The following is a 25,153-nucleotide window of genomic DNA, read 5'->3' on the forward strand; positions in this document are numbered from 1 at the left end:
GAAGGGGGCGGGCTTAGGCTGAGCCGTGGCCGCCACAGCCCATCGTAGTGCCGCATGGTGCTTGGCACTCCAGAGAGCCAATAGGAATGAAAGGATTCATTTGAATCGCCCAATGTCGACGGGCTAGGGGGCGGGGGTTGAAAACCCTATAAAGGCGTCGATCGGCCGGACACTCGGCTGCGGCGGCTCCTGCAGCGGTGGACGGCTGTTGGGTGTGGAGTTTCCCTGCGCTCCTCGGGTCCGACCCTTTGAGCTTTCTCCTCCCGCGCCAGCCTACCTCGCTCCTCGGCGCCATGACCACAACCACCACCTTCAAAGGAGTCGACCCCAACAGCAGGAATAGCTCCCGGTGAGGCGACCGTGTCGCGCCCTAACCGCGCGGGGCTGAGGGGCCGGGAGGGCCGCTGCCGGCGGGGCTGAGGGGCCGGGAGGGCCGCTGCCGGCGGGGCCTCGCGCCGGTCGTTGCGGGTAACGAGCCCCATGCGCTGTGCTCGCGCCGGGCCAGGTGGCAGGGTTCTGCCGTCGGCGCCGCCTTTGTGCCGCCTGGCGAGACCTGCGCGCCGGCCCCACCCGGGTCCCTGCTGCTCTCCATTCATTCCTTCCACGGAGTCAGGGGCTGAGGAGGCCGGGGCTGGTCGCCCCTCGGAGCACGGCCGGTTTTCGTTAATTGGAACCTTCGGGGAGGGCTTCGCTTTCTCCTGTGTGCATCCGGGCTGGTCCATCCCTAGGGTGGTGGGCTTGGCCCCCCAGGTGCCCGGGGAGCCTTTAGGGCCCCATGCGTGGTCAGGTCTTATTGTCCCATTGCTGGGCCACGCGCTCCTGCCTCTGGCCCGTGGCGTGCGGTTGGTCTCGCTCTCGCGCGCAGCCATTGGATCCGGAGACCGGATCGATCAGGTCCGGCGGGCTCCTTACCCTCGCCGTGCCCCCACTCCTTATTCGGACCTACCTGGCAGGTGCATTTGTGGTCGGGCGGGGCTGGTCATCGGCGACCCTTCACCTCCCGTTCAGGACCCAACCGTTCTTCCCCTCTTCGAAGTGCCTCCCCTCTTCCAAGTGTCTCCCCTTCCTAACAAAGGAAAGACCCCTTCTCCCCATCCCTGCGCTCATTTCTAAGGTGGGGGGCGGGGAACGAGCGAACCCGAGTGGGTTTTCAGCGCTTAAACCTTCGGACCATGGCCTTTGCATCCTACCTTCGCTTCCTTCTTTGACGTTTGCCGAGTGAGTTCATCCCTGGCCCTGGTTCCCTTGCAGGAGGAGGTTTCTTGTTCTTGGGCGGGGCCGGAGACATCCATTGTCTCTAACATGGTAGCTCTACCTGGGAAGCGGGGGATTTTTCTTGCCCTTCTTCCCACTGCTTTTTGGGCTTGGGGCACTGGGTACAGTGTTTGGACAGGAACCCTTTTCCAAGTCCTTGCTTAACTTGGTGGAAGGGTTTGATTCTGTGGAAGGTGTCCACATTGTCTCAGCTAATTGCACACTGTTCTTTAAGGTGGGTTACAGTTATGTCTGGGATCCTAATCAAGGCTTGCAAGAAGCTTAAATCACTTTTTTGAGCATGTATTTTACATCGATTATGACCTGTATTCATGTGTGGCTAGCCTCGGGGTCCTGGCCAAGTGGCACAAAGGGAGCCATTTTGTGGGGCTAAGAAGACACGTGAAATAGCAATATCTCACTGGGGTTAGAGAACTTGGGAACAAAAAGCACGCCTCACTCAGCAATTGAGCCTTAGGAGGAAAGCATGGGAAATGACATTCCTTTACAACTCAATTCTTTCAGGTTTACAAGGTCAAAAAGACTAGGGTAAGATTCAACAAAATAAATTTGTGATTACTGGGAATATGGGGTACTTGAGTAGCACAGACCTAGGAAACTGGTCGCTCCCTTTCTGTGTTCTTTCCAATGAGATGATTTTTTCAGAGGACAGGAACAGATTGAGCCTTGGTTTTTCATTTTGTGATATGAGGCCAACTTTCTGCCGGTTAGACTTCAGTCGTTGGAATGATAATGTGTAATCTGGGGTTTTATTCTTTGGGGTTGAGTTGATATTAGTGTTTTGTAAAGAATTTCAGTAATCAGGTCAAATGAATCCTCACACTTTTTTCATATGTACATTTGAAATGTGAGACAAATGAGTTTTGATTCTGTGAAATGAATGTTTAATTCACCTTTCATCATCAATTTCCCTCCAATATTATGCTCTAGGACTGTAGTAGCATTGTCATTTTATTGTCTCTCTACCTTCCCTTTTTCTATATTCTCACCTAATTCTCATAAACTTAATTTTGTCCAGTAATGTTCTCCTGGCCCCATAAACTCTTATAAATTTAGTCTGGTAGGGAATGATCTGCAAAGATATACAGAAACTTCGGGATTTAAAGAGAGAAGAAAGAAAAGGAGTAATTTTTTAAAAATTGCTATCTACAGTACATGGACACATTTTTGTTCAGTCTTAAATATATAATCCTGATTTAGTTGTCGTGTATGATTCTGAAAGAATAGTAGGATCCTAAAACATTGAGATACTTTCTGCCTTATGATCTACATCCTTTGTTTGGGGATATCTCACTATTACAAATGGTCTCTACAACACTGACGTCATCCAAGTTGGTTACTACCTGCTATTGCAGGAGGAACAGAGACCTTTAAAAAGTTGGACTGGTTAGAGTTTTGACTTGCTCTTAAGCTGGTGTTTGGGTACTAGTGTCTTTTTCTTCATTTTTTTTTTTTTTTTTTGAGATGGAGTTTTGCTCTTTTTGCCCGGGCTGGAGTGCAATGGCACAGTCTCCGCTCACCACAATCTCTGCCTTCAGGTTCAAGCGATTCTCCTGCCTCAGCCTCCCAACTAGCTGAGATTACAGGCATGTGCCACCACGCCTGGCTAATTTTATATTTTTAGTAGAGACGGGGTTTCTCTATGTTGGTCCAGCTGGTCTCGAACTCCTGACCTCAGATGATCCGCCCGCCTTGGCCTCCCAAAGTGCTGGGATTACAGGTGTGAGCCAGTGCGCCCTGCCTTATTTTTTTTAATTAATTTATTTTTTTGAGACAGAGTCTCACTCTGTTGCCAGGCTGGAGTGCAGTGGCGTGATCTCTGACTCACTGCAACCTCTGCCTCCCAGGTTCAAGCAATTCTTCTGCCTCTGCCTCAGCCTCCTGAGTAGCCAGGACTACAGGCACGCGCCACCATGCCCAGCTAATTTTTGTATATTTGTAGTACAGACAGTTTCACTATGTTGGCCGGGATGGTCTTGATCTCTTGACCTCATGATCCACCTGTCTCGGCCTCTCAAAGTGCTAGGATTACAGGCATGAGCCACTGCTCCTGACCTTAATTTTATTATTATTATTATTATCATTATTATTTTGAGACGGAGACTCACTCTTTTGCCCAGGCTGGAGTGCAGTGGCGCGATCTTAGCTTACTGTAGCCTCCGCCTCCTACAGGGTTCAAGCGATTCTCCTACCTCAGCCTCCCGAGTAGCTGGGATTACAGGTTCGCATCACCACACCCAGCTAGAAGTGCTAAATATTCTTGGAAAAATGTTTCTTGGCCGGGCGCGGTGGCTCACGCCTGTAATCCCAGCACTTTGGGAGGTTGAGGCGGGCAGATCATGAGGTCAGGAGATCGAGACCATCCTGGCTAACACGGTGAAACCCCGTCTCTACTAAAAATAAAAAAGTTAGCCTGGCGTGTTGGCGGGCGCCTGTAGTCCCAGCTACTGGAGAGGCTGAGGCATGAGAAAGGTGTAAACCTGGGAGGCAGAGCTTGCAGTGAGCCAAGATCGCACCATTGCAGTCCAGCCTGGGCAACAGAGCAGGACTCCGTCTCAAAAAAAAAAAAAAACAGAAAGAAAAATGTTGCTTATTTAAACTGCCTTATGAAGAAACAAAACCAGACCACTCGTATCACCAGTTAAGGAATTGAATCAGTAGTTAGAAAGTCTTTCCATATTCTGCAATTACACAGGCAGTAGGAAAACAAAAAAAAGAAATTTAAAAAAAAAAAAAAAAGTTGGCCAGGCTCGGTAGCTCATGCCTATAATCCCAGCACTTTGGGAGGCCGAGGCAGGCGGATTACCTGAGGTCAGGAGTTCAAGACCAGCCTGACCAACATGGTGAAACCCTGTCTTTACTAAAAATACAACAATTAGGCCAGGTGCAGTGGCTCATGCTGTAATTCCAGCACTTTGGGAGGCCAGGGGGGCAGATCACCTGAGGTCAGGAGTTCAAGACCAGCCTGGCCAACACGGTGAAACCCCGTCTCTACTGAAAGTACAAAAATTAGCTGTTTGTAGTGGTGGGCGCCTGTAATCCCAGCTACTCAGGGGCTGAGGCAGGAGAATTGCTTGAACCTGGGAGGCGGAGGTTGCAGGTGAGCCGAGATCACACCACTGCACTCTAGCCTGGGCGACAAGAGTGAGATTGTGCCTCAAAAAAAAAAAAAGAAGAAAGAAAAAAGAAAAAGTATTTCTATAAAACTACCTGCATTTTCTGTTTTGAGAGGTGGTAAGAGGAGTTAAATTGAGTTTTTCCAAGGAGGAGACAAATTGGTCAACCTATGGCAGAAAGATTTGGAAATGTTAAAAAATATATTACCGGCCGGGTGCGGTGGCTCAAGCCTGTAATCCCAGCACTTTGGGAGGCCGAGGCGGGCGGATCACGAGGTCAGGAGATCGAGACCATCCTGGCTAACACGGTGAAACCCCGTCTCTACTAAAAATACAAAAAATTAGCCGGGCGTGTTGGCGGGTGCCTGTAGTCCCAGCTACTCGGGAGGCTGAGGCAGGAGAATGGCGTGAACCTGGGAGGCGGAGCTTGCAGTGAGCCGAGATCGCGCCACTGCACTCCAGCCTGGGCGACAGAGCGAGACTCCGTCTCAAAAAAAAAAAAAATTACCATGTTGAACAGAAAGCTATAGATGATGTTCAAAGGAACACTGACATAGACCATGTCCTGGAATCTTATACTTAATTTCTCATACTGACTTTGCCCTCATGGGTAGTTATTTATGTTTATTGTGAGAATAGTGAGGTACAAGTATGTAAATGGCTTTTTAGTGAGGTTGAGATAGAAGAGACGATTATCAGCTCTTCTTGGGCTTCTAAATTGGTCAAGCTGACTTAAGTGAGTGTGTGTGTGTGTGTGTGTAAGTGTGTAAGTGATTAGAGATGGGGATCTCACTATGTTGCCTAGGCTGGCCTTGAACTCCTGGGCTCAAGCAATCCTCCTGCCTCAGCTTCCAGAATGGCTGGGACTATAGGGGCCTGCTACTGATCATGCCCAAGTTATTTATCTAGTTGAAAATAAGAAGGAAGTGATTTTTTAAAATTTCCTTTTTTTTGGCTGGGCGTGGTGGCTCATGCCTGTAATCCTAGCACTTTGGGAGGCCGAGGTGGGTGGATCATGAGGTCAGGAGATCAAGAGCATCCTGGCTAACACGGTGAAACCCCGTCTCTACTAAAAATACAAAAAATTAGCTGGGCGAGGTGGCGGGCGCCTGTAGTCCCAGCAACCCCGGAGGCTGAGGCAGGTGAATGGCGTGAACCTGGGAGGTGGAGCTTGCAGTGAGCTGAGATCGCGCCACTGCACTCCAGCCTGGGTGACAGAGAGAGACTCCATCTCAAAAAAAAAAAATTTATTTACTTTTTACATTTTGAGACAGTCTTGCTCTGTCACACAGGCTGGAGTTCAGCGGTGTGAACACAGCTCAGTGCAGCCTTGACTTCCTGGGCCGAAGCGATCCTTCTGTCTCAGAGTCCAGTGTAGCTGGGAGCACAGGCATGCGCCACTACGCTTGGCTAATTTTTAATTTTTTTTTTTATAGAGACACGGGGTCTTGCCATGTTGCCCAGGCTGGTCTTGAACTCCTAGGCTCAAGTGATGATCCTGCCTTGGCCTCCTAGGGTGCTGGGATTACAGGTGTGTGCCATTGTGCCTGGAAATGATTTTTAAATGAATAATAACAAGAAATGCTTCTAAACTTCTTTGAAAATATATTCAGCCAAGCCCAGTAGAGTAAGGTCCATTAGATCTTTTGCCATTTCTGAAAAGGGGACACCAACCAGGCTGTTATTTATGATGAGTTCCACGCTGTTTCAGCTGCCTTGTGTGATCGATGACCTTATTACAAGTATTATAAAGCAGTATTTAGTATCTTAACATCTAGCATTGAATGTAGATGCTGATGGAGTTGATTCCTTTTTCCTGTTAGCAGCTATCTGTTGTAGGGGTGAGGGAGATGAATGGGTGAGGAAAGTGAAATGAAAGTTGTCTGAAAAGATTTATGCCAAGAAATGTTTCAGTATGATCTGAAGTTGATGTTTTGCCATTATTTGTAGGGTTTTGCGGCCTCCAGGTGGTGGATCCAATTTTTCATTAGGTTTTGATGAACCAACAGAACAACCTGTGAGGAAGAACAAAATGGCCTCTAATATCTTTGGGACACCTGAAGAAAATCAAGCTTCTTTGGCCAAGTCGGCAGGTACTGTTATCTGTGCTCACTGTTCAAAGGGATGGGCCCAGCATCAACAGCCACAGATGCAGCTTGGGCACCAGCATGTGCCCCCATGTCTAAAAAACAAAACATAACAAAAATTAGCTGGTGGTAGTGGCAGTGTGCATTTAGTCCCTGATACTCTGGAGGCCAAGGTGGGAGGATTGCTGAGCCTGGGAGGTGGAGGCTGCAGTGAGCTGTGATTGAGCCACTGCCCTCCAGCCTAGGTGACAGAGTGAAACACTGTGTCAAAAACAAACAAAAGAAAAACCAACTACAGTTGGTTTTGAACTAATAACAAAATCTAGCTTAATGGTAATAAACAACAGTTTAGACTTAGCCCGAGAAGAAAGAAATGGGAAATACTGAGAGGCTGTGTGATGGATCAGAGTAAGGACTGAAGTCAGACTGGGTTAATGTTTAAGTGATCAGCTTAACTTCCTTAAGACTGTTTCCTTATTTCATAATGTGAGACTAACACATAACGTCAATTGCTGAAGTGTTTTTGTTTTGTTTTGTTTTTTGTTTTTTGAGACAGAGTCTCATTCTGTTGCCCAGGCTGGAGTACAGAGTGTAGTGGTGCCATCTTGGCTCACCGCAACCTCCACCTCCCGAGTTCAAGTGATTCTTCTGCCTCAGCCTCCCGAGTAGCTAGGATTACAAGCATGCACCACCACGTCCAGCTAATTTTTATATTTTTAGTAGAGACAGGGTTTTACCATGTTGGCCAGGCTGGTCTTGAACTCCTGATCTCAGGTGATCTGCCCGCCTCAGCCTCCCAAAGCGCTGGGATTACAGGCATGAGCCACCGTGCCCAGCCTGAAGTGTTTTGCTTTAGATTTTTTCTATTGTATTTCTGAAGAAAGTATATTTTGATTTTTAGGTGCCAAGTCTAGTGGTGGCAGGGAAGACTTGGAGTCATCTGGACTGCAGAGAAGGAACTCCTCTGAAGCAAGCTCCGGAGACTTCTTAGATCTGAAGGTCAGTGTGACAGCGTGAGGCCAGAAAGGCTCTGAGGTCAATATGATTCTGAAATTTGTACTAAGAGTTTCAGTTCTCCCACTGGAATTTTACATTGAGGTAGTTACAAAAGGGACTGGGCCATATTGATAATGGAAGATTGATAGTAAAATCATAGAAGTGTGTTAACATGGTCTCAGTCTGTTTCTGTATCTCTTTTACCATTAGGATTTGTTTTATCTCTCCTTTTGATTTTTGGAACTTGTGGATCTTTCTCACTTCCTGTGTGTCTCATATATAGACGCATTTCTGAGTTCAGGGGCTGTTTTTTTGCAGATACTGCTTTGCGTTGAACTCCAGGAGACTAGTGCTGGCATTACCATTAGTTGTGTCTGCAGTTGAGTACTGCCACCAAGCCCCCCAGGGTGTGTGCTGCAAAGTGGAAAGACCCCTCCCGACTAAGCACTAAAGCCCTCAGAGCACAGTGAGGCATCACCTGTCTGAGTGGGGAGAGAACTGGAGAAGGGCTTTGGAACTGATAGGGGTCCTTCCACAACTATTATCTAGTTTCCCCTTACCGGGGAAAGGAGAGAGAAATGAAAGGATAGATTTACCAGTTTTCCATTCTAATAAAAGATCTCTGAAATGCTAATTGGTGTTAGGTCCTCAGAGGAAATGTTGGGGTTTTTTTGTTTTAGATGTGGTACTGGCACTAGAGCAATTTATCATGCAGAATTTTTGCATAGCATTGTCCTAAGTTGGATAGAGGTAGCAGACTGACCCTGTGCTTGATTGCATCACAATGAAATGTCACATTTGGTTTCAAGTAGATGTTAGCTGCTATGAACTATGACTGTTTTGCGTGTTCCAAAATTTAAATAGGAAGTAAATTTTTGAATTTTTTTCTTTTCTAGGGAGAAGGTGATATTCATGGTAAGTACTTCTGAAGACCAAATTTCTGGCTTTGTCCATGGTTTTAGAACAGATCTGAATCTTGATTTAAATCGTGTCTTGGGGAAAGAGACTGGAGTGAAACCTGGCCATGCCCCAAGTGCCGCCATACTCTGGGTGGAGAGGAATAAAAATGAAACTGGAAAGTTAGTAAACTTGGCCACATTTTTAATCTGCCAGTAATGCAATCAATGCTAGAAAGGTAATAGAAGGGAAAAAACAGAGAATCCTTTAAAATTACATATATTGGCTGGGCATAGTGGCTCACGCCTTTAATCTCAACACTTTGGGAGGCTGAGGCAGGCGGATTGCTTGAGCCCAGGAGTTCAAGACCAGCCTGGAAACATGGTGAAACCCTGTCTCTATAAAAAAGTACAAAAATTAGCCTAGCGTGGTGGCACATGCCTGTAGTCCAGCTACTCGGGAGGCTCAGGTGGGAGGACTGCTTGAGCCCAGGATGTGGAGGTTGCAGTGAGCAGAGATCACACCATTATACTCCAGTCTGGGTGGCAGAGTGAGACCTTGCCTGAAAAAAATAAACTAAACCAAAATATATCTATACACACACACATACATATTAATCAGGTCAGTATTTGTTATACTTAATGAGAGCTTTTTTTTTTGAGACCAGGTGTCTCTGTTGCCAAGGCTGGAGTGCAGTAGGCAATCACAGCTCACTGTGGCCTTGACCTCCTTGGGCTTAGGTGATCCTCCCACCTCAGCCTCCTGAGTAACTAGGACTACAGGGGTACAACACCACACCTCGCTAATTTCTTTTTATTTTTAGCAGAGATGAGGTCTCACCCAAGATCGTGCCATTGCACTCCAGCCTGGGCAACAAGAGTGAAACTCCGTCCCAAAAAGAAAAAGAAAAGAGATGAGGTCTCACTATGTTGCTCAGGCTGGTCTCGAACTCCTGAGCTTAAGTGATCCTCCCACCTCAGCCTCCCCAAGTGTTGGTATTACTGGGAAGAGCCACAGCACCCAGCTGAGAGCTTTTTGTATTTATATAGTTATTTATTACAGACTAGCCAAGAGTGCAGTATTGAGAGGGGAAAGAGTAAAACAAGGTGGTTGATCTGTAACTATGAGCAATCGAGATAACTCACTACTAGCCAGAGAGAGCTTTTTAGTATAACCATTTCAAGCTCAGCTCACAGCATCTACTTTACAAAGCTCATTTGTTTTTATAGGGAGGTGCTTATTCAGCAAGACATTGGTTACCTGCTTGGTGATTTTGTAAATGATGATTTAGGGGGCAGATGTAAATTTTCAGCTAACCAACCATATTACCAATTATAGGTGGAAATGAGCTGTAATCATTGACTTAATTATCTTAAATCTTGGAAGTATTTATTGGCATTTCTGTAACAAGTGCTAAAGAATTGCCGGTGAATGCAAGGTTTATAAGTGTCAGGCAGTAGCAATCAGTGAAGTGCAGCAGTCACAAGGCCCTCTGGTCTAGACAGAAGCAGCAGCTTCCTCTTAAGGCCTTTTCCTACCCTTATGTTTTGTGGTGTGCTTATAAGGACACATGGAAAGGTTGAAGAAGCAGATTCTTCTCCTGCCTTCTCACACAGGGTTTTGTTTTTTTGGTTGTGTGGTTTTTTTTTTTTTTTTTTTTTTTTTTGAGATGGAATCTGGTTCTGTCACCCAGGCTAGAGTGCAGTGGCAGGATCTCAGCTCACTTCAACCTCTGCCTCCCGGGTTCAAGCAATTCTCCTGGCTCAGCCTCCTGAATAGCTGGGATTACAGGCACGCAGCACCAGGCCTGGCATGAGCCACTGCCCGGCCTAACAGTGCTTCTTGGTGGGCTTAGAGGAGAAGCTCCTGAGCCTTTGGGAGCATTGCCTGGGTTCTTCCTTACAGGACCTGTTTAGGAGAAAAACAATCAAACGTGTTTTTCCTCTTTTTTTCACACCACAATAACAATCATCAACACAGAATGTGACCAAATATGGGGGGGGTGGTTTGTCCCCACACACCAGTGGACACCAGTTGGGAGTCCTCCAATCCAGTTTCCACACCCTCCACCTGAAGATAACCTCAGATTCAACAGGTTGCGGGTCAGTCCCACAAGACTGCCCCTTCCCACCAGTTGTAAGTCTGGGCCTCTGGAACTTCTGACCGAGTGGCTTCAAGTTGGGGTTCCTGTGACCCCTTCTATGGTTTTAATTAATTTGCTAGAGAGGTTCACAGAAAGAACTCAGGGAAACACTTACGTTTACAGGTTCATTATGAATATATGATACATTTTTTTTTATTTTTTTCTAAACTGAATCTTGCTCTGTTGCTCAGACTGGAGTGCAGTGTCGCCCTCACAGCTCACTGCAACTTCAAACTCCTGAGCTGAAGCAATCATCCTGCCTCAGCCTCCCGAGTAGCTGGGATATAGGTGTATGCCACCATGCCTGGCTAATTTTTTTCTTTTTTGTAGAGATGTGGTCTATGTTACGTTACACAGGTCAGTCATGTGATCCTCCCACCTCAGCCTCCAAAAGTATTGAGATTACAGGCATGAGCCACTGCACCTGGGTTGTTACGAAGGATATTTGAAAGGATACAAATAAACAGCCCGGTGAGGAGATACTTGGGGCCTGGTATGGAAAGGTCCCAAGTACAGGAGCTCCTGTACCTTGGAGTTGGGGTGTGCCACCCTCCTGGCACATGGATGAGTTGTTGCACCTTCCTGTCAGCTTCCACATGTTCAGTTATCCAGAAGTCCTCAGAATCCATCCTTCTGGGTGTTTTGAGTTTTAAGACTGGGTTTTGCTCTCAACCAGGCTAGAGTGCAGTGGTGCAATCATTGCTCAATGTAGCCTCAACCTCCTGGACTCAAGCAATCTTCCCACCTTCGCCTCCCAAAGTGAGCCACCATGCCCAGCCCCTTTTGGGTTTTTTTTTTTCTTGAGATGGAGATTCGCTTTTTTTTTTTTCTGAGATGGAGTCTCACTCGCTGTCACCCAGGCTGGAGTGCAGTGGTGCGATCCTAGCTCACTGCATCCTCTGCCTCCCGGGTTCAAGCGATTCTCCTTCCTCAGCCTACTGAGTAGCTGGGATTACAGGCATGCACCACCACTCCCAGGTAATTTTTTTATTTTTAGTAGAGACAGAGTTTCGCCATGTTGGCCAGGCTGGTCTTTTTTTTTTTTTTTTTGAGACGGAGTCTCGCTCTGTTGCCCAGGCTGGAGTGTAGTGGCGCGATCTCGGCTCACTGCAAGCTCCGCCTCCTGGGTTCACGCCATTCTCCTGCCTCAGCCTCTCCAAGTAGCTGGGACTACAGGCGCCCGCCACCACGCCCGGCTAATTTTTTTTTGTTTTTTTAGTAGAGACGGGGTTTCACCGTGGTCTCGATCTCCTGACCTCGTGATCCGCCCGCCTCGGCCTCCCAAAGTGCTGGGATTACAAGCGTGAGCCATCGCGCCTGGCCAGCCAGGCTGGTCTTGAACTCCTGACCTCAGGTGATCCACCCTCCTTGGCCTCCCAAAGTGCTAGGATTATGGGTATGAGCCACCATGCCTGGCCAAGTTCCACACTTTTTGCCCAGGCTGGAGTGAAATGGCATGATCTTGGCTCACTGCAACCTCTGCCTCCTGGGTTCAAGCGATTCTCCTGCCTCAGCCTCCTGAGTAGCTGAGATTACAGGTGCACGCCACTATACCTGGCTAATTTTGTATTTTTAGTAGAGACGAGGTTTCACCACGTTGGCCAGGCTGATATTGAACTCCTGACCTCCAGTAATCCACCTGCTTGGGCTTTCCAAAGTGCTGGGATTACAGGCATGAGCCACTACGCCTGGCCCCTTTTGGTTTTTTATGGAGGCTTCATTACGTAAGCATGATTGACAACTGTACAGAAATATGATTAGACAAAAACGGTTCGATTTCATACCAATGGACTGAACAAAGAAACTCAGAAGGCCCGTCTGTTAGATTCTTCTCGGCCTCTCCGTGTAGCATTCCCTCCTCCAGGGTATGGAGCAGGACCCTCTGGATTAAGGGTCTTTTGACCTGCCATCAGATGGTCCTGCCCTGGGCAGGTAAAAGGAGGACAGGAGGTCACAAAGAGGTTCTGTTTCCTGAGGGCTGTTCCTGAGGCTTAATGCACCCCATTCAAAAGACTAGCAATGGCTATGGGAGTTACCAGCCAGTAGCTGTGGACAAAAACAGATTTTGTGTGTGTGTGTGTGTGTGTATGTATTTTCATATACGTATGTATATCATAATATCACAGGACCAGTTACTTTTGCATTGGACCGAAGATGTATTAATTACTGTTTGTGTTCTATTTGTACCATTCTGGAAAGACTTCTGGAGGTAAAATCTAGGTTTTTTGATTCCACTTCTTCCTTCCTTCTTCCCTACTCTCCCTTCCCCTCCCCTTCCCTCCCTCCCGCTCCCCCCTTGACGGAGTTTAGCTCTTGTTGTCCAGGCTGGAGTGCAGTGGCACGATCACGGCTCACTGCAACTCCACCTACTGGGTTCAAGCGATTCTCCTGCCTCAGCCTCTCTGAGTAGCTGGGACTACAAGGCCTGCCACCACGCCCAGCTAATTTTTTTTTTTTTTATTAGTAGAGACAGAGTTTCAACATGTTGGCCAGACTGGTCTTGAACTCCTGACCTCAGGTGATCCACCTGCCTCGGCCTCCCAAAATGCTAGGATTACAGGCGTGAGCCACCAGACCCGGCCGGTTCCACTGCTTTCTATATTCTGAATACTTTCACTGTCAGACCTTATTTAACAAGAATCAGCTAATCTTTATTCAATTATTTTGGCCAGTTAATACAACTAGAGGTTAGGGGAACTTGGAGAAGTATGTCAACAATGTGTCATTAGTCCTACCACATAATTAATAATTCTGTTCCCTGTTCAGTCCCCTTCACAGTTTGTTTTGTTTTTTTGAGACAGAGCAAGACTCTGTCACCCAGGATGGAGTGCAGTGGTGCGATCTCGGCTCAAGGCAACCTCCGCCTCCCAGGTACAAGCGATTCTTCAGCCTTAGCCTCCCGAGTATCTGGGACTACAGGTGTGCGCCACCACAGCCGGCTATTTTTTTTACTTTTAGTAGCGATGGAGTTTCACCATATTCACCAGGCTGGTCTCGAACTCCTGACCTCAGGCGATCCACCCGCCTTGGCCTCCCAAAGTGCTGGGAGGCATGAGCCACTGTGCCCAGCCTCGCTCAACTAATTTTTTTTTTTTTTTTTTTTTTTTTGAGACGGAGTTGCCCAGGCTGGAGTGCAGTGGCGTAATCTCCGCTCACTGCAAGCTCCGCCTCCTGGGCTCACGCCATTCTCCTGCCTCAGCCTCTGGAGTAGCTGGGACTACAGGCGCCCGCCACCAAGCCCGGAGAATTTTTTTTTTTTCAGTTCTTTTTTTTTATTATTATTTTTTTTTTGCACACAAAATAATAAACATTTTCTAAAAATACAAACAAACAAAAAGATGCATATCAAACATATTAGGAAGGTTGCACATGGGAAGACAGGGAATAGAAATGGGGGGTGGGAATTAAAGAAAATAAATGAGAGAGGGACTTTGTATGGATCAATAACTCAATCCTCTATTTGATAAAGAAGGAGGAGAAGGAAGAGGAAGAAAAAGAAAGTGGGATAAAGGATCAGAAAGGGAGGAAAATAGAAAAAATTAGAGTATAATTGGCTGGGCGCGGTGGCTCACGCTTGTAATCCCAGCACTTTGGGAGGCCGAGGCGGGCGGATCAGGAGGTCAGGAGATCGAGACCACGGTGAAACCGTCTCTACTAAAAAATACAAAAAATTAGCCGGGCGTGGTGGCGGGGGCCTGTAGTCCCAGCTACTCGGAGAGGCTGAGGCAGGAGAATGGCGTGAATCCGGGAGGCGGAGCTTGCAGTGAGCCGAGACTGCGCCACTGCACTCCAGCCTGGGCGACAGAGCAAGACTGCGTCTCAAAAAGAAAAAATTAGAGTACGACTCCAGAGTAGACCTGTTTTGTTGTCGCTGGGTTGGTTGGTTGGTTTGTCTGTTGTATTTTTCATAGGTTTCGCCATGTTGGCCAGGCTGGTGTCGAACTCCCAGCCTCAAGTGATCAACCCGCCTTGGCCTCCCAGAGTGCTGGGACTACAGGCGTGAGCCACCACGTCCAGCCCCCACATTGCATCTGGCCTCCGTGGTAGACCTCCCAGTCGGGGCTGCCGGGCAGAGGCACTCCCCACATCCCAGACGGGGCAGCCAGGCAGAGGCGCTCCTCACTTCCCAGACAGGGTGGCGGCCGGGCAGAGGCGCTCACTTCCCAGACGGGGCGGCCGGGCAGAGGTGCTCCTCACTTCCCAGACAGGGCAGCGGCCGGGCAGAGGCGCTCACTTCCCAGACGGGGCGGCCGGGCAGAGGGACTACTCACCTCCCAGACGGGGCAGCCGGGCAGAGGTGCTCCTCACCTCCCAGACGGGGTGGCCGGGCAGAGACGCTCCTCACTTCCCAGACGGGGCGGCCAGGCAGAGGCGCTCCTCACTTCCCGGACAGGGCGGCCGGGCAGAGGCGCTCCTCACTTCCCAGACAGGGCAGCGTCCGGGCAGAGGCGCTCACTTCCCAGACGGGGCGGCCGGGCAGAGGGACTACTCACCTCCCAGATGGGGCAGCCGGGCAGAGACGCTCCTCACCTCCCAGACGGGATGGCCGGCAGAGGCGCTCCTCATCTCCCAGACAGGGCGGCCGGACAGAGACGCTCCTCACTTCCCAGACGGGGCGGCCGGGCAGAGGCGCTCCTCACATCCCAGACGGGATGGCCGGGCAGAGGCGCTCCTCACTTCTTCCCAGACAGGGCGGCCCAGCAGAGGGACTACTCACCTCCCAGATGGGGCGGCCGGGCAGAGACGCTCCTCACTTCCCAGACGGGGCAGCGGGACTACTCACCTCCCAGACGGGGCGGCCGGGCAGAGGTGCTCCTAATCTCCCAGACGGGGTGGCCGGGCAGAGGCGCTCCTAATCTCCCAGACGGGGTGGCCGGGCAGAGGCGCTCCTCACTTCCCAGATGGGGCGGCCGGGCAGAGGGACTACTCACCTCCCAGACGGGGCGGCCGGGCAGAGACGCTCCTAATCTCCCAGACAGGGTGGCCGGGCAGAGACGCTCCTCACATCCCAGACGGGGTGGCCGGGCAGAGACGCTCCTCACTTCTTCCCAGACGGGGCGGCCGGGCAGAGGCGCTCCTCACTTCCCAGATGGGGCGGCCGGGCAGAGGGACTACTCACCTCCCAGATGGGGCGGCCGGGCAGAGGCGCTCCTCACCTCCCAGACGGGGCAGCCGGGCAGAGGCGCTCCTCACCTCCCAGACGGGGCGGCCGGGCAGAGGCGCCCCTCACATCCCAGACGATGGGCGGCCAGGCAGAGATGCTCCCCACCTCCCTGATGGGGCGGCGGCCGGGCAGAGGCTGCAATCCCAGCACCCTGGGAGGCCAAGGCAGGCGGCTGGGAGGCGGAGGCTGCAGCGAGCCAAGACCACGCCACCGCACTCCAGCCCGGGCAACACCAAACACTGAGTGAGCGAGACCCCGTCTGCAGTCCCAGCACCTCAGAAGGCCAAAGCGGGCAGACCACTCGAGGTTAGGAGCTGGAAACCAGCCTGGCCAACATGGCAAAACCGCGCCTCCAGCCAAAGGAGAAAAATGAGGGAGGGGTGGTGGCGCACGCCCACAATCCCAGGCAGGCCGCAGGCCGAGGCAGGAGAATCACCGGAGCCGGAGGCAGGGAGTCTGCAGGGAGCCGAGTACACTCCAGCCTGGGCAACAGAGGGAAGAAAAGAAGGGAGAATTTTTTTTGTATTTTTAGTGGAGACGGGGTTTCACCATGTTAGCCAGGACGGTCTCGATCTCCTGACCTCGTGATCCACCTGCCTTGGCCTCCCAAAGTGCTGGGATTACAGGCGTCAGCCAACGTGCCCAGCCACAACTAATTTATTTTTAGCAGACACGGGGTTTTCGCCATGTTGGCCAGGCTGGTCGCAAATTCCTAAATCCTTTATTTTTCCCCCCAGTGGTTACCTGGTTACCTGTTGTTGTTTTTTCCTTTTTTTTTTTTTTTTTCTGAGACGGAGTCTCACTCTGTCGCCAGGCTGGAGTGCAGTGGCACAATCTTGACTCACTGCAACCTCCGCCTCCCGGGTTCAAGTGATTCTCCTGCCTCAGCCTCTCGAGTAGCTGGGACTACAGGCATGCACCACCATGCCTGGCTATGTATTTTTAGTAGACACAGTATTTCACCATGTTGGCCAGGCTGGTCTCGAACTCCTGACCTTAGGTGATCCCCCTGCCTTGGCCTCCCAAAGTGCTGGGATTACAGGTGTAAGCTACTGTGCCTGGCCTTTTTCCTTTACGTTTTTGATCTGATATATTCCGTGTGGCTGACTGCTGTAACTTTAGCTCATCTGTCTTAAAATGACGAGGGGCGCAATAATATTTTTCCCTTTACTGAGACAGGTTCTCACTGTTGCCTGAACCACGAGTGCAGTGGCACAATCACCATTCACTGCAGCCTTGAATTCCGGGTTCAAGCCATCCTCTCACCTCAGCTTCATGAGTAGTTGGGACTACAGTTGCATGCCACCACGCCTGGCTAATTTTTGTGGTGGTTTGTTTTGTTTTTGAGATGGAGTCTTGCTCTGTTGCCCAGACTGGAATGCAGTGGCATGATCTTCGCTCACTGCAGCCTCCACCTCCTTGGTTCAAGCAATTCTCCTGCCTCAGCCTCCCGAGTAGCTGGGATTACAGGTGCCCGCCACTGTGTCCGGCTTATTTTTGTGTTTTCAGTAGAGACAGGGTTTCACCATCTTGCCCAGGCTGGTCTCAAACTCCTTACCTCATGATCCACCTGCCTTGGCCTCCCAAAGTCTCGGGATTACAGGCGTGAGCCACCGTGCTTGGCCAATTTTTGTAGTTTTTGTAGAGACAGGGTTTTGCCATGTTTCCCCGGCTGGTCCTGGGTTCATGTTGATCTTCCTGCCTTGGCCTCCCAAAATTCTGGGATTACAGGTGTGAGCTGCTGTGCCTGGCTGGGGTACAGTAATAAGATACATCTGGAGGATTAAAGGTCAACCCCAATTCAGTTTAAATAAGATAGATTCCCTTTGGATATACGGGAAATTTATTTTACCTCTTGGGCAATTAAACGCAGGAATGGCTACAGGAATGACTTCGGAGTTTACATCTTGAGAAATCTAAGAGGGAGAAGGTCCAGGAAGTTGAGGCAGAGAAGTCTCCCTGACTGCAGGCAAGTTAGATGGTCGGCTACATTTCTTCCAGTTCTGATTCTTTGATGCTTACAATGAATCATTTTCTTCTATTCAGATAGCAATGTCTTTGTTCAGTTATCTTATTGATGTGCCAAAGAAAAGAGACAAGTCAAGAGTGTCTAAAATGTATATTTTGGTAGAAATAATTTCATTTAAAGCCCCTTTTTTTTTTTTTTTTTTAATTATCTTCAGCAGACAAAAGCTTTCTGTGTCAAATTGGTATAAAAGCTTCTAAACATTTGGCCGGGTGCAGTGGCTCATGCCTGTAATCCCAGCATTTTGGGAGGCTGAGGTGTGCGGATCATGAGGTCAAGAGATCAAGACCATCCTGGCCAACATGGTGAAACCCCGTCTCTACTAAAAATACAAAAATTAGCCAGGCGTGGTGGCGCACGCCTGTAATCCCAGCTACTCGGGAGTCTGAAGCAGGAGAATCGCTTGAACCTGGGAGGTGGAGGTTGCAGTGAGCTGAGATCACGCCACTGCACTCCAGCCTGGCAAGAGAGAGAGAGACTCCATCTGAAAAAATAAAAGTTTCTGAACACTTACTCTCAATTCCTGTACTTACCCCATTATGGGCTGGAAACAAACAAACCTCCCTCCTCTGTGGCTGGAGTATTTCTGACTGGACAGACATTTATTTATTTTTGAGACAGAGTCTGACTCTGTCGCCCAGGCTGGAGTGCAGTGGCACGATCTTGGCTCACTTCAAACTCCACCTCCTGAGTTCAAGCAATTCTCTTGCCTCAGCCTCCTGAGTATCTGTGAATACAGGCGCGCACACAAGCCCAGTTAATTTTTGTACTTTTGTAGAGACGGGGTTTCACCATGTTGGCCAAGCTGGTCTCAAACTCCTGACCTCAGGTTATTCAGCTGTCTTGGCCTCCCAAAGTGCTGGGATTACAGGCGTGAGCCACTGCACCTGGCCTGGACAGACATTTAAAGTGAGGCCTACTACACTCCATAGGTGGTTTTTTTTTTTTTTTTGAGACGGAGTCTCGCTGTCGCCCAGGCTGGAGTGCAGTGGCGCGATCTCGGCTCACTGCAGGCTCCGCCCCCCGGGGTTCACGCCATTCTCCTGCCTCAGCCTCCCGCGTAGCTGGGACTACAGGCACCCGCCACCACGCCCGGCCAATTTTTTGTATTTTTAGTAGAGACGGGGTTTCACCGTGTTAGCCAGGATGGTCTCGATCTCCTGACCTCGTGATCCACCCGCCTCGGCCTCCCAAAGTGCTGGGATTATGGGCATGACCCACCGCGCCCGGCCCCATAGGTGCTTTTTTATTTTTTTCTTCTTTATTAGTATGTTATGTATTTGTGAAAAACAAAACAGTTCTAGTAATAATGTAAGACAAATATAAGATTGGTAGTATTGAGCTTGATTCATCTGAAGAGGATTTTATGAAAATAAACCACCATGGCAGGACTGCAAGATAATTTTTTCTTCTTCAGAATGTTCATTAACTGCTTGATTCAGACAGAGAATGAAGACTTCAGTGGATCCTGTGTGTATAGCAGGAGGCCATGTCCCACCAGCAGAAATGAAACTGCTTAAACTAACAAGTTGTCTCAGTCCGAATTCTCTTTATCTTGAATATTTTAAATATGGAGTTTTGTTTTTTATATTTATAATTATATTTAGGTTATTTCAGGGACACTTATTGTAGGACTTGTGTATCTGATCCAGTGCATTTGATCTTGCTTCTTTTACAATGGATGTAACCAAGGAAACTAATGGGTGACCCTCTCTGAGTTTTAGTTCATAATTGTGACAGCTGTCATTCTGAAAAGCTTCATACTCTATTTTTGCTTGTAGTTAAATAGTATAGAACATGTTATATGTTACTTCTATAGAGTGTTCCAGAAATTCATGAAATGTTAAAAGCAGCAGTAGCATGTTAACATTAACAAAGCATCAAAAATAAATAAATAAACGTCTGTCCAGTCAGAAATACTGCAGCCACAGAAGAGGGAGATTTGTTTGTTTCTAGCCTATCATGACATAAGTACGTGAATTGAGAGTAAGTGTTAAAGACCTCTTCTTGGCCAGGCATGGTGGCTCACGCTTGTAATCTCAGTACTTTGGGCAGCTGAGGCGGGTGGATCACTTGAGGTCAGGAGGTTGAGACCAGCCTGGCCAACATGGTGAAACCTCATCTCTACAAAAATAGAAAAAAATTAGCTGGGCGTGGTGGCGGGCGCCTATAACCCCAGCTATTGGGAGGCTGAGGCAGGAGAATCGCTTGAGCCTGGGCGGCGGAGGTTGCAGTGAGCCAGGATCACGCTGCTATACTCCAGTCTGGGCGATGGAATGAGATGCAGTCTCAAAAAAAAAAAAAAATCCATTAATATAGGAGCATTATTAACTGCCCTTACTGCCTTTTCAGGCAAAGGGACTTCTGTGAAATATTTTTACAAATATCTTAGAATATGCAACTGAATTTGATTGGTTAACACTGAAATAAACTTGCTATTAAAAAGAAAACTAGGGCCCAGTATGGAGGCTCACGCCTGTAATCCCAGCTCCTTGGGAGGCCAAGGCAGGTGGATCACCTGAGGTCAGGAGTTTAAGACCAGCCCGGTCAACATGGTGAAACCCTGTCTCTACTAAAAATACAAAAAATTAGTCGGGCGTTGTAGCGTGCACCTATAATCCCAGCTACTTGGGAGGCTGAGGCAGGAGGATTGCTTGAACCTGGGAGGCGCAGGTTGCAGTGAGCTGAAATTGCACAGTTGCACTCCAGGCTGGACAACAAGAGCGAAACTCCATCTCTCTTTTTTTTTTGATACGGAGTCTCCCTCTGTCACCCAGGCTGGAGTACAGTGGCGCAGTCTCGGCTCACTGCAAGCTCCGCCTCCCGGGTTCACGCCATTCTCCTGCCTCAGCCTCTCCGAGTAGCTGGGACTACAGGCGCCCGCCACCACGCCCGGCTAATTTTTTTGTATTTTTAGTAGAGACGGGGTTTCACCGTGGTCTCGATCTCCTGACCTCGTGATCCGCCCGCCTCGGCCTCCCAAAGTGCTGGGATTACAAGCGTGAGCCACCGCGCCCGGCCAACTCCATCTCAAATAAAGAAAAAAAAGGAAAACTAGGCCGGGTGCAGTGGCTTAATGCCTGTAATCCCAGCACTTTGGGAGGCTGAAGCGGGCATATTACCTGAGGTCAGGAGTTAGAGACCAGCCTGGCCAACATGGTGAAACCCCGTCTCTACTAAAAATACAAACATTAATCAGGCATGGTGGTGCGTGCCTGTAATTCCAGCTACTCAGGAGGCTGAGGCAGGAGAATTGCTTGAACCCGGGAGGGAGAGGTTAAAGACCCTGTCTCAAAAAAGAAAAAGGAAAACTAGGCTGTGTGAAGGGTGAAGGTGGCTCATGCCTATAATCCCAGCACTTAGGGAGGCTGAGACGGAAGGATCACTTGAGCCCAGGAATCCAGCCTGGGTAACATAAGGAGACCCCATCTTTTAAAAATAAAAAAAAATACACAAATAGCCAGTTGTGGTGGTACGCACCTGTAGTCCCAGCTATTTGGGAGACTGATATAGGAAGACTGCTTGAGCCCAGGAGTTTTGAGGCTACAGTGGGCTATGATTGAGCCACTGCACTCCAGCCTGGGCCACAGAGTGAGACCCTGTCTCAATATCACCCACCCCCCCACCCCCGCAAAAAAAAAAAAAAACTAAACTAAAAATATGTAAACTATTAAGCTGTTAGTAAAAATTTCCTTTCGTAGAAAATACAGAATTTTTGCATTCACTTTTCACTTTGAATCAGTGTTTTTTCTTGGTTTAGAAACAACCCTAATGAGAGACAATTCATTTGGAAAGTTGGATTAGTTCCAGTTTTTTTGCTGTCAGAAAATTGGATAAATAGCCTCTATCATGTGATAATTACTGTAAAGCAATGAAGCTTGACAGTGAAGTGAGGGATTTGAAAAAATGCAGTTAATAAGCAAGGTGAATTAATACCCTGTTTGTAAATATGGATACATTTCCAAAAGTGAAAAAAAGAAGTTGATACCATTTATGTTAAATGTAACCAAAACATGTTACATGTTATCTGGCTACATGTAAATAAATATACATAAAACAAGTGGACTAGAAGGCTGCCCAGGACTTGCAGTGGGACCTCTGAGAATAGTGAGAGCGGGACCCACCCAGAACTGGAAGGGGCCATAGAGCTAGTGTTCCCTGTTCTTATTTAAAAATCTTCCAGCCGGGCGCGGTGGCTCACGCTTGTAATTCTAGCACTTTGGGAGGCCGAGGCGGGCGGATCACGAGGTCAGGAGATGGAGACCACGGTGAAACCCCGTCTCTACTAAAAAAAATTAGCCGGGCGTGGTGGCGGGCGCCTGTAGTCCCAGCTACTCAGAGAGGCTGAGGCAGGAGAATGGCATGAACCCGGGAGGCGGAGCTTGCAGTGAGCTGAGATTGCGCCACTGCACTCCAGCCTGGGCGACAGAGCGAGACTCCATCTCAAAAAAAAAAAAAAAAAAAAAAATCTTCATGTCCTCGGGCCGGGTGCGGTGGCTCACGCCTGTAATCCCAGCACTTTCGGAGGCTGAGGCAGGTGGATCACGAGGTCATGAGTTCAAGACCAGCCTGGCCAGGATGGTGAAACCCCATCTCTACTAAAAATACAAAAATTAGCTGAGTGTGGTAGCAGGCACCTGTAATTCCGGCTACTTGGGAGGCTGAGGCAGGAGAATCGCTTGAACCTGGGAAGTAGAGGTTGCAGTGAGCCAAGACCACGCCATTGCACTCCAGCCTGGGCAACAGAGCCAGACTCCATCAAAAAAAAAAAAAAAAAAAAAAAACTTCATGTCCTCATATATTTGTGTAATTTAGAAAAGAACGTAAACAACAAATATGGGAAAAGATGAACAATGGTTAATTCTGTGGAGTGGGAGCATGGCGGGTGATTGTTATTTTCTTTATACTTTTAGGTATGTTTCCAACCATCAAACAACAACAACAAAAAAAACACACCCTTGATCTTAACAGGAAATGGCTGTCGTTATGTTATTTCTATTCCGTGTTTTCACAGAAAATGTGGACATAGACTTGCCAGGCAGCCTGAGGCAGAGTGAAGAGAAGCCCGTGCCTGCCGCACCTGTGCCCAGCCCGGTGGCGCCGGCCCCAGTGCCATCCAGAAGAAATCCCCCTGGCGGCAAGTCCAGCCTCGTCTTGGGTTAGCTCTGACTGTCCTGAACACTGTCGTTTTGTCTGTTTCCTCCATGCTTGTGAACTGCACAACTTGAGCCTGACTGTACATCTCTTGGATTTGTTTCATTAAAAAGAAGCACTTTATGTACTGCTGTCTTTTTTTTTTTTTTTTTTTCTGAACAGGTTTCTCTCTGTCCTTGACTCTTGGGTCTGTGGGCTGTGGCATGAGTGTTTTCTAGTAGTAGATTGGAGGGAAAGCTTTGTGACACTTAGTACTGTGTTTTTAAGAAGAAATAATTTGGTTCCAGATGTGTTTGTTAGAGGATCTTTTGTACTGAGGTTTTTAACACTTTACTTGGGTTTACCAAGCCTCAACTGGACAGACCATAAACAGTCCACAGGCAGCGTTCCTGCCAGGCCCCAACCCACAGGGAGTCTCTCCGCAGAGCCTTCTTGGTGTTGCCCTAACTTGCCAGTGGCCTTTGCTCAGAGCCTCCTCCTTTGCCATGTGAACAATGAAGAGGCCTGCGCCTCATGCCTTGCCGCCTGCAAAGCAAAGAAACTGCCTTTTATTTTTTAACCTTAAAAAGTAGCCAGATAGTAACAAGACCGGCTGGCTGATGAGCAAAGCCTCTGCTCTCAGGCAGAGGAAGGCTTGGATGTACAATGAAACTGACTGGAACTAAAAGCAGTAAAGCAAGGGAGGCAATCACACCGAAGTGGGTCTTCCTCCAGGAACGGGGTCCCACAGGGGTGTTGTTTTAAATAACTTAATGCTGTGTGCATGATGCTGGTGCTTGACCATGAAAGGAAAGTCTCATCCTTAAAATGTGTTGTACTTCACAATCCTGGACTGTTGCTTCAAGTAAACAATATCCACATTTTGAAACATTGTGTACTGTGTCTTCTTTTTGAGATGGTTTCAGTGTTCTCCCTGGTTAGATGCTTTTCTCTTTGTCACTATAAATCCTGCCCACTGATTGGATGAGTCATTTGAAGTTAAATAGCCAGTTGTGCTTGTAATTAGCTACTTGGGAAGCCAAGGCAAGAGGATGCTTGAGCCCAGGAGTTTGAGGCTATCCTGGGCAACATAGTGAGACCTCCTTAAAAAACAAACAAAAACAACAGTTAAAACAGATGAAGACCCAGAGAGAAGTGGGTTTCTTTCTGAAGAAGGCTCTAAAGATAAGCAGGTTAGACTCTTCTTCTACCTCCCCTTTGTTCTGGGCAGTAACATTTTAAAGTGTTCTCCAAGACTGGGCAACCTGGTGAAACCTCGTCTCTACCAAAAATAGCCGGGTGTGATGGCACACGCCTGTAGTCAGGAGGCTGAGACAGGAGGATTGCTTGACCCTGTGAGATTGAGGCCGCAGTGAGCCATGATCGCACCACTGCATTCCAGCCTGGGTGACAGCAAGAACCTGTCTCAAAAAAAGTTCCCCAACTTTAAATATGCGGGGTTTTCTCCCCACCAGCAAGCAAGCAAGCAATTCTGCAGTGGATACCAGCTAGGTGTCCTCCAATTTTTTTTTTTTTTTTTTTTTTTAAGACTGTCTCAGTCTGTCGCCCAGGCTGAAGTGCAGTGGCACAATCTCTGCTCACTGCAACCTCTGCCTCCTGAGTTCCAGCGATTCTCCTGCCTCACCCTCCCGAGTACCTGGGACTACAGGCACGTGCCACCACACCCAGCTAATTTTTGTATTTTTAGTAGAGACAGGGTTTTGCCATGTTGCCCAGGCTGGGGTCAAACTCCTGACCTCAAGTGATCTGCCCACCTCGACTTCCCAAAGTGCTGGGATTATAGGCATGAGCCACCGTGCCTGGCCCTCCAATTCAATTCTGACAATCATTTACCTGGAGATAGCTTTGATTCCACAAGTTGAGGTCTCAGTCCCCAAGACTGCTTCCCCTTGAGATAACTCGCAAGTCTGGGCCTCCAAAATGTCTGTGTGTCTATGAGTCATATGCATGTTGACTTGAGCCCCTCTTAGACTGGTTCGTCAGGCTTTTTTTTTTTCTGAGATGGAGTCTCGCTCTGTCACCCAGGCTGGACTGCATGGCATGATCTCGGCTCACTGCAACCTCTGTCTCCCGGGTTCAAGCGATTCTCCTGCCTCGGCCTCCTGAGTAGCTGGGATTTGTAGGCACGCCCCACCATGCCCAGCTAATTTTTGTATTTTTAGTGGAGATGGGGGTTTCACCATGTTGGTCAGGCTGGTCTCGAACTCTTGACTTTGTGATCCACCTGCCTCGGCCTCCCAAAATGCTGGGATTACAGGCGTGAGCCACTGCACCCGGCCCTGTCAGGTTTTTGTT

General features: G+C 48.7%; 1 protein-coding gene across 6 annotated transcripts; it reads left to right on the plus strand.

Annotated features, from left to right (window-relative positions):
- JPT1 (Jupiter microtubule associated homolog 1) lies at nt 1-23,726 on the plus strand. Of its 6 annotated transcripts, XM_063617253.1 has the most exons (8): nt 4-349; nt 6,342-6,484; nt 7,380-7,477; nt 8,371-8,389; nt 12,641-12,723; nt 15,202-15,323; nt 17,552-17,647; nt 22,719-23,726. In XM_063617253.1, the coding sequence occupies exons 1-8, from the start codon at nt 294-296 to the stop codon at nt 22,759-22,761; spliced, it is 660 nt and encodes a 219-aa protein (XP_063473323.1). In that variant the 5' UTR covers nt 4-293; the 3' UTR covers nt 22,762-23,726. The 6 variants fall into 6 exon arrangements, 4 of the variants coding, with proteins under 4 accessions (XP_063473322.1, XP_063473323.1, XP_055097167.1 ...); XR_010115531.1 differs by lacking the exon at nt 22,719-23,726 and having other exon boundaries at nt 128-349; nt 14,426-15,323; XR_010115532.1 differs by lacking the exon at nt 15,202-15,323 and having other exon boundaries at nt 129-349; nt 22,719-22,935.
- The last annotated feature ends 1,427 nt before the right edge of the window (nt 23,727-25,153 follow it).

The sequence above is a fragment of the Symphalangus syndactylus genome, chromosome 14, assembly GCF_028878055.3.
Source record: "Symphalangus syndactylus isolate Jambi chromosome 14, NHGRI_mSymSyn1-v2.1_pri, whole genome shotgun sequence".
NCBI classification, from domain to species: domain Eukaryota; kingdom Metazoa; phylum Chordata; class Mammalia; order Primates; family Hylobatidae; genus Symphalangus; species Symphalangus syndactylus.

Excerpts from the sequence above, each read along its gene's own strand:
- JPT1 (XM_063617252.1), top strand. The coding sequence starts at position 294 with ATGACCACAACCACCACCTTCAAAGGAGTCGACCCCAACAGCAGGAAT. Across the intron at positions 350-6,341 it reads AACAGCAGGAATAGCTCCCG|GGTTTTGCGGCCTCCAGGTG; the intron begins GTGAGGCGACCG and ends CATTATTTGTAG. Across the intron at positions 12,724-13,315 it reads TTCTGGAAAGACTTCTGGAG|AGCAAGACTCTGTCACCCAG; the intron begins GTAAAATCTAGG and ends TTTTTGAGACAG.